We start from the raw sequence: 8,967 nt of genomic DNA on the forward strand, positions 1-8,967 counted from the left end.
AGAGCACTTACCAAAGTACATACTACTGACTGGACTGTGCGGTTTACCGATAACATGTCCTATACATTCATTCATCAGAGCTTGCAAACTCTACAAGACAAGATTAACAACTATAAACTCAATTGCAATTGCAAAACAGATATTAATACAACATGGCATGGATATCTCACCAGAAAGTCATCTTCTGGCAAGGCTGATATAAACGCAGCCTCAATCGCTTGAAGAAAATCAAAGCCTTGCGTCGCCCACCTAGAGATTAAATAAAAGTGTAACCTCAAATAACATTTGAAAGCTTGTTAAAAAACAAGGTGGCAATATAGTTTATTGAGAAAGAAGCTGGAAACGTTTTCTTTGAACATTAGCATCTCTGTGGGATGAAACACTGGCTGTGCTCCAAAACCCAGTGAGCTTCCTACGGAGACAGCATGTTAAGGCAACATAGACACACTCCTGCTCCAAAATGTAGGCAGCATGAAAATGCAGGGTCCTCAGAAAACTTTTTTAGCACTGCATGCATCCTTTACAGAAAATGCGAACCTATAAATGACTGAAACAAGTCTAAGAAGCATTCCATCTAAAAAGAACATAGCATCATTTAAAAAAATTAAATAAAAAAAAAACATTCACTCAAAACTTGTGTATGTACAATGTTTTCTATGCTTATTAGAACACTGTTCTGTATTGGAACAAACTCTTTTTTTAATCAACTGAGAGGGGATAACGCTACTTGATATAAGTGCATGAGTGGGACGTTCCAACTCATTCAATTTTGATGTTTTAAAGTCAAGATGCCCTAGAAGATAGCTGCCTATGTAGGAAATAGACTGCATAACACCCTCTTTGTTTTTGGAACAGAGCCTACTCACCTTGGACGAGTGCCTCTTCCGCTTTCACACTTTGTGAGGACAAAGTTCATCCACTTCCGGGCAAAAGCGATGTAACACTCCCCTATCCGCTGCCTGAACTCTCCAGACATCAGCCGCACAACCTCTTTATGATACTGCAGGAAAGCAAAAAACATATGCTGAACTGATAAACTCAAGAAAAATCCTTGTGTGTTTGCCTTCTTCATACTTGGGGAAAGGAAACAGTGACACATTTTCTGATAGTCCTGGGACAAAAATTGCACTCTTTTATGTCTAATAGATTAGTAAGATACTTAAAGTTGGCATCAACCAGAAATGGCATTATTTTCGTCACTATTGTGTCATATATAGTGAAATGTAGGGCAGAACTTGTTTTGTCCATTGGGAATTGATTGGATCAGTTGGATTGCTGTTTGCTAATTGTGGTGCAATTTTGATTTCATGGTGACTTTAAGGTGCTGTGCAGCATTCATATACACAGAATCCTGTCAGGTTCGGACCTCAAAAGCAAAGTTGTAGCCCTGAATCATGGCCTCTCTGTAATACTGCTGCAGTGTGGCTTTCTCCGTCTCCTCCACCTCAGCCTCAAACTCTGACGTGAACATGTAATCCACACGGTCGATCGCGGTGTTGATCTTGATGCACAGCTGGTGAGCCTCATTCTGAAAGGACAAAAAATGTTCTTTAAAAGAGCAGCTCAAACCAAAACTGCTTTGCAAACATCCGGTTTGCTGATGTGCCGTTTATGTGTTTTCATATCATCACATAATGTAACTCATGTCTATGGAGCAAAACCGAAAGTCTCTGCGCTCCTTAATCCAGGGATTTCCATGCGTATTTGTATTGAGTGAAGTGTATGCTACACCAACGTTAAGTGACACAGATTGAAACCCCTGCTTGATGTGATTTGAAAGTGGGTCTCCAAAAACACAAGTGACAGTCAGAAGACAAGTACACATCAGCTGATATGTCAGAAAACAGAAACTGGTACCACAAAATCTAGTTTGTTTTTTGGGTTTAGTTTGCATCACCTTGAGCTGCTCCAGGGCGGAGACGATAAGCGGTTGGCTGGATGTCTGCTCTCGGCTGAGGGTGAGAAGTTCTTCCATGGACTGCTGGAAGGCTTTGCGTTGTGTCACCAGGTGGGCCGACTGCATCACAACCAGCAACAGATTGTCCACCTAGGAATCATATATGACATATTAGAAGCTGTAATGAACAGGTAACTTGTAAACTGAGATGATTATATAAAAAATTTGAATTTTTTTTTTTTTTTTCTCCCCAAAGTCAAAGATTTATTCCAAACCTAAAAATTGTAAAACATTTTTTTTTTCTTCAAAGACAGAATAATACATTAAAATGGGCAATATATACAAAATACAATATAAAATAACCATTTTCTATTGAATAGTTTTAAAATGTAATTTATTACTGTGATGGCAAAGCTGAATTTTCAGCAGCTATTACTCCAGTCTCACATGATCCTCCAGAAATCATTATAATTCATTCATTCATATCATTACACAAATGTTATTTTTTTTTTCCCCCAAAGTCAAAGATTTATTCCAAACCTAAAAATTGTAAAACATTTTTTTTTCTTCAAAGAAAGAATAATACATTAAAATGGGCAATATATACAAAATACAATATAAAATAACCATTTTCTATTGAATAGTTTTAAAATGTAATTTATTACTGTGATTTAATACAGCTATTACTCCAGTCTCACATGATCCTCCAGAAATCATTATAATTCATTCATTCATATCATTACAATGATAACTTGGTTCTAAGTTATCATCAAATATTCCTGGTGCTCAATTATTAATAATGGTTATTATCATCAGTGATGTACACAGTTTTTGCTGCTTAATATTTGTTTTACTGTCACTTTTGATTAAGGTAATGCGTCCTTTAAAAAAAGTAATTAATTTATTTTTTAAATCTTACCCCAAACTTTTGGAAGTTAGTGTATTATGGTTACCCAAAAGATATGCATGAAAAAATGTCTTCAAAAACGGTCTTCAATATAGATGATAAATCATTTCTGAAGGATCATGTGACCTTGAAGACTGGAGAAATGACTAAAATAGAAGTTATTTTGAATTGTAATATTATTATATTATTAAAATAAACTGTAATTTTAATACTATTTAAATGGTAATATTCCAAAATATTACTGTTTTACTGTATTTTTGATCAAATAAATACAGCCTTTATGAGAAAAATAGACTTCTTTCAAAAACTTAAAAAAAATCTTAATCACTCCAGACTTTTGATATGTAAATAACTACTTTTTGAGGAAGTGACTCATTTCTGTGCACTAACAGCACTGAATGGTTAAACTGAGAAGCTTCATACGGCGTCACACGCCTAGCTTCATACCTTCATGGCCCGTAATGTGTCCACAGTCTCCATCTGAGGTACTAGTTTGAGCACAGTGCCGTCCCACTCAGTCCAGGCACCATCGGTGCTCGAGTCCCCGACTCCATGTTTGCTAATGAGCAGATAGGCCTCATCTTCTGGGATCTCGTCTGGCTCTTTCGAGCAGTCCTTTCCAGCTGCTGCATTCAAGAGCTGTAAGATGACTAGCCGCTGCTCCATCAGATCACAAGGCACGAACACCTGGAGCTCCTCCAGTCCTGGGATTTGGACCTTAGAAAAATGACAAAGTTATTAAGCACATGTAGAGCATCTATCTATAGCAGACTACCATTAATATAGAGGAACGTCTTAATACTTTGACATAATTCTTGGCCTTCAGTGCTTGGAGGAGAGAGGGAACTCCACTGGTTAACCTAAATTCTGCAGCAATCTCAAGATCCTGAGCAGAAGTAAAGCAGAATGTTAAAATTGTCCATCACATTGACACACCACAGTGCAAACATAGTGCCAAGTGAACTCACCTTGCGCAGCATCTTGGCAAAGCCTAATGCTTTAGATGCTCTCTCCCTGGCTTCATGGAAGAGCTCTTTGAGCGAGCGACTCGTCTCGATCACCGAACGTCTGCAGGGAAAGAAAAAACAGGGATAAAAATGCTGAATGCTTAAAAAAAAATTAGTCAGCAAGTGGTCAGTAAGATTTTTTAGGATGTCTTAAAAATATTACAGTACAACAGTGAATAGTAATATTGTGAAATATTGTTACAATGTAAAATAATGTTTTTCTTTTTTAATATATTTTAAAATACAATTTATTCCTGTGAATTCTCAGCAGCCATTACTCCAGTTTTCAGTGTCACATGATCTTTCAGAAATCATTCTAATATGCTAGTTGGTGCTCAAGAAACAATTTCTTAGTATTATCAGTGTTGAAATCAGATATTCTGCTTAAAATTGTGGTATTCGTGATACTTTTTTAGGATTCACAGAAATACATAGAATACACAAATAAAAAGAACAGCAGGTTTTTTTAATAGATCGTTTGGAACACTATAATGTCTTTACTCTCACTTTTGATCAATTTAATGTGTCTTTGCTGAATAAAACTAATATTTTCAAATAGATATTACAACTACATTTGTGTTTGACATTAACGGCACCGAACAGAATTGGATTCTAATCTCATTCTATATAGTCTCTATTCTATTCTCTCTATATCCCTAGCTGTTAAGCAGTTTTTAGATGAACAAACATTTTTGCTAGAATGTATAAGACAGATCTGATGACGTAGCAATGAACACAGGCTTTGATAAGTCTAGCACTGTGTTTATTACTCATTAACTGTTGTCTCAGACACACCTGATTTCATCCGAGGCAGTGCTGTCATCCGCACACTCCCAGAACTCATTGCCACTCTTCTGAAGGCCCGCATCCAGAAAGTCTCCAGTCGATTTTAGCAGCATGCCAGCAATATCACTGGAAAAGACAAACCAGTAGTGATGCTTTTTGTGCACTTTACTTTGATTTGTAATTCCAACTAAAGAATCAATGCAATAATTTTTTCTTCGTTGTTTCATCAATAAAAAATACCTTCATAATGCTTTTCAATGGTACAAATGAAACAGCTAGAGCACAGAGTAAAACACTAACCAAAAGAGTTTCCCAGACTGGGCTTCTCCACCCCTGATGTATGGAGTGATGACTTTGGTGAAATTCCACTCCTCCTCCAGCAGGTTCTTCAGGCTGTGGGAGGCTTGAGGCAGCTGCTGTAACATCTGGATCCAGCTGCGCATGTAGTCAAAGTACACCTGCATGCAAAGACACAGAAAATATTTATTGTCTGATCACTTTCTTTTGAATGCAGCTCTTGAAGATCACTGCTTTTCATGATGGAGATGTTTGCTGGATAATTCTAAACAATTTAACCATGGAAGGATAAATCTTTATTTAAAAAATTATTATTTTTAATTTTAATTTTATAATGCAAAAAAATGCGAAAAGCAGAGCTGGGCAAAAATTCCTGGCAAAGATTAGCAGCCATCAAACACAGAGAACCACTCCCATCAAGTCACAATGAAATAATTGTGCCGTTAACATCTTATCACTAAAATCCTCATTTGTGATGATTACAGGCATATTTATTACTATATACACATCAGACTCGCACCATCATGCAGAATCTGGGTCATATAGGGTTGTTTATTGGAATTTAGCATAGCAAGATTGACTTCCTCAATGAGTCACTGTTACTTGGTCATGAATGTAAAGGTAATTAAACAAGATAGCGTGTGAATAAAATTACAACACCAGTCAGTCCTAATCTCACCTCTAGCATTTTGTGCAGATCCTCCTCAAACTCATCGATGTTGGCGTTAGTCTGCAGACCCTGGGGGTCAGTGACGACGCCTTGCAGCATAAACTGGTAGTACTGTTTCATCAGGAGACCTCCTTTAAGAACCTCTTTACACTCACGCACCAACTACAACACACATAAATACACAAGTCAGTCATTTTTGACATCTCTAGTCACGCTGAATGTGTGAACAGCTTTTATGAGTCTTAAAGAGAGCCAAACACAATTTCTTCCTAAGGCATCACATTTCAAATCAGCCTTAAGTCATAAGAATAAATCAAATAAAATGTATAACAAAAACACTATCAGTTGGTTTCTATCAGAAAAATATGAAATTATAATGACAGGCTCTTATGTTGGCTTCATCAAAGAATAATAAATAAAAAGAAAATAAATATAACTACATATAAATATAAAACAAATACAGGGAAAAAAGAATAATAGTGAAATATTGCAATTTAAAATAAGCAAATTCTATTTTAATATTTTATTTTATATGTTCATTACTGTGATGGCAAAGATGAATTCTTAGCATCATTACTCCAGTCTTCAATGTCACATGGTCCTTCAGAAATTATTCCAACATGTCTTATCATTATCAATGTTGAAAACAGTTGTGGTGCTTAATATTTTTTATATGATTCTTATAGGATATAAGATACTTTGAAGAATAGAAAGTTTAAAGGAACACAATTTATTTGAAGTAGAAATCTCCTGTAACATCATAAATGTCTTCACTATCACTTTTGATTAATTTAACCCCCAAATGTTTGAACGGCAGTGTTTATACAACATGTAGGTATATGCAAGCAATGACCTGCTTGATGCTGAGCAGGGACGGTTCCCCTGCAGGCCTTTGCTCAAGGCGCAGTTTGAGGCACTCGTGAATAACATTTAGCAGCACACGGCAAAGCACCAAGAAGGCCGGCTGGAATGAGGGTAGGTCCATGTCCACTAGCTCCTTCCACGATACTCGTCCTGACGCCGCCTCCTCCTCCACCTGACCGGACACGTGACGAGATAGCTCTGGAAGGTAGTCACAGTGCTGCAAAGAATAACCCGGCACCGCTGACAACTAACAGGAACAGAGCAATGAGAACATGGACGTTGAAATTCAGTACATGATTGTGGTTATGAACAGAAAACAGAAAACACTGACCACAAAATATTGCAGAAATACTGGTAAGTAGAATGAAAGACAGTACACTGACCCCAATCTCTTAAAGAAGTTCTTGAAAATTAAAATTCATAATTTTTTCACCCTCATGTTGTTCCAAACTTGGCAGAACACAGATGAGTTTCTGAAGAATGCCCTGGCTGCTGTTTTCAATATATTCAAACAAAATTAAAAATGAAACTGTCAGGCTCCAAAATGACAAAATAGCACAATAAAAGTGGTCAACACAAACTCTGTGCTATATATATATAATATATACAAAATACAATATAAAATAACCATTTTCTATTGAATAGTTTTAAAATGTAATTTATTACTGTGATTTAATACAGCTATTACTCCAGTCTCACATGATCCTCCAGAAATCATTATAATTCATTCATTCATATCATTACAATGATAACTTGGTTCTAAGTTATCATCAAATATTCCTGGTGCTCAATTATTAATAATGGTTATTATCATCAGTGATGTACACAGTTTTTGCTGCTTAATATTTGTTTTACTGTCACTTTTGATTAAGGTAATGCGTCCTTTAAAAAAAGTAATTAATTTATTTTTAAATCTTACCCCAAACTTTTGGAAGTTAGTGTATTATGGTTACCCAAAAGATATGCATGAAAAAATGTCTTCAAAAACGGTCTTCAATATAGATGATAAATCATTTCTGAAGGATCATGTGACCTTGAAGACTGGAGAAATGACTAAAATAGAAGTTATTTTGAATTGTAATATTATTATATTATTAAAATAAACTGTAATTTTAATACTATTTAAATGGTAATATTCCAAAATATTACTGTTTTACTGTATTTTTGATCAAATAAATACAGCCTTTATGAGAAAAATAGACTTCTTTCAAAAACTTTTAAAAAATCTTAATCACTCCAGACTTTTGATATGTAAATAACTACTTTTTGAGGAAGTGACTCATTTCTGTGCACTAACAGCACTGAATGGTTAAACTGAGAAGCTTCATACGGCGTCACACGCCTAGCTTCATACCTTCATGGCCCGTAATGTGTCCACAGTCTCCATCTGAGGTACTAGTTTGAGCACAGTGCCGTCCCACTCAGTCCAGGCACCATCGGTGCTCGAGTCCCCGACTCCATGTTTGCTAATGAGCAGATAGGCCTCATCTTCTGGGATCTCGTCTGGCTCTTTCGAGCAGTCCTTTCCAGCTGCTGCATTCAAGAGCTGTAAGATGACTAGCCGCTGCTCCATCAGATCACAAGGCACGAACACCTGGAGCTCCTCCAGTCCTGGGATTTGGACCTTAGAAAAATGACAAAGTTATTAAGCACATGTAGAGCATCTATCTATAGCAGACTACCATTAATATAGAGGAACGTCTTAATACTTTGACATAATTCTTGGCCTTCAGTGCTTGGAGGAGAGAGGGAACTCCACTGGTTAACCTAAATTCTGCAGCAATCTCAAGATCCTGAGCAGAAGTAAAGCAGAATGTTAAAATTGTCCATCACATTGACACACCACAGTGCAAACATAGTGCCAAGTGAACTCACCTTGCGCAGCATCTTGGCAAAGCCTAATGCTTTAGATGCTCTCTCCCTGGCTTCATGGAAGAGCTCTTTGAGCGAGCGACTCGTCTCGATCACCGAACGTCTGCAGGGAAAGAAAAAATAGGGATAAAAATGCTGAATGCTTAAAAAAAAAATTGTCAGCAAGTGGTCAGTAAGATTTTTTAGGATGTCTTAAAAATATTACAGTAGAACAGTGAATAGTAATATTGTGAAATATTGTTACAATGTAAAATAATGTTTTTCTTTTTTAATATATTTTAAAATACAATTTATTCCTGTGAATTCTCAGCAGCCATTACTCCAGTTTTCAGTGTCACATGATCTTTCAGAAATCATTCTAATATGCTAGCATGATTGTGGTTATGAACAGAAAACAGAAAACACTGACCACAAAATATTGCAGAAATACTGGTAAGTAGAATGAAAGACAGTACACTGACCCCAATCTCTTAAAGAAGTTCTTGAAAATTAAAATTCATAATTTTTTCACCCTCATGTTGTTCCAAACTTGGCAGAACACAGATGAGTTTCTGAAGAATGCCCTGGCTGCTGTTTTCAATATATTCAAACAAAATTAAAAATGAAACTGTCAGGCTCCAAAATGACAAAATAGCACAATAAAAGTGGTCAACACAAACTCTGTGCT

At 36.3% G+C, this 8,967-nt stretch overlaps 1 protein-coding gene across 4 annotated transcripts in view; it reads right to left on the bottom strand.

Moving 5' to 3' along the window:
• The window catches only part of map3k4 (mitogen-activated protein kinase kinase kinase 4), a 34,021-nt gene that overhangs the window by 9,286 nt on the left and 15,768 nt on the right, over positions 1 to 8,967 (bottom strand). For all 4 annotated transcript variants that reach the window (XM_016295577.1, XM_016295578.1, XM_016295574.1 and 1 more), the window contains exons 4-15: positions 6,418 to 6,675; positions 5,574 to 5,726; positions 4,898 to 5,055; positions 4,607 to 4,723; positions 3,773 to 3,872; positions 3,607 to 3,690; positions 3,252 to 3,521; positions 1,898 to 2,047; positions 1,367 to 1,528; positions 867 to 1,000; positions 171 to 249; positions 12 to 90 (exon numbers count right to left, since the gene is read on the bottom strand). In XM_016295577.1, the coding sequence (XP_016151063.1) occupies positions 12 to 90; positions 171 to 249; positions 867 to 1,000; positions 1,367 to 1,528; positions 1,898 to 2,047; positions 3,252 to 3,521; positions 3,607 to 3,690; positions 3,773 to 3,872; positions 4,607 to 4,723; positions 4,898 to 5,055; positions 5,574 to 5,726; positions 6,418 to 6,675 (1,744 nt within the window). The remainder of the gene's footprint in view (positions 1 to 11; positions 91 to 170; positions 250 to 866; positions 1,001 to 1,366; positions 1,529 to 1,897; positions 2,048 to 3,251; positions 3,522 to 3,606; positions 3,691 to 3,772; positions 3,873 to 4,606; positions 4,724 to 4,897; positions 5,056 to 5,573; positions 5,727 to 6,417; positions 6,676 to 8,967) is intronic.

Source organism: Sinocyclocheilus grahami, unplaced genomic scaffold (genome assembly GCF_001515645.1).
Source record: "Sinocyclocheilus grahami isolate Dianchi unplaced genomic scaffold, SAMN03320097.WGS_v1.1 scaffold338.1, whole genome shotgun sequence".
Classification (NCBI taxonomy): Eukaryota; Metazoa; Chordata; class Actinopteri; order Cypriniformes; family Cyprinidae; genus Sinocyclocheilus; species Sinocyclocheilus grahami.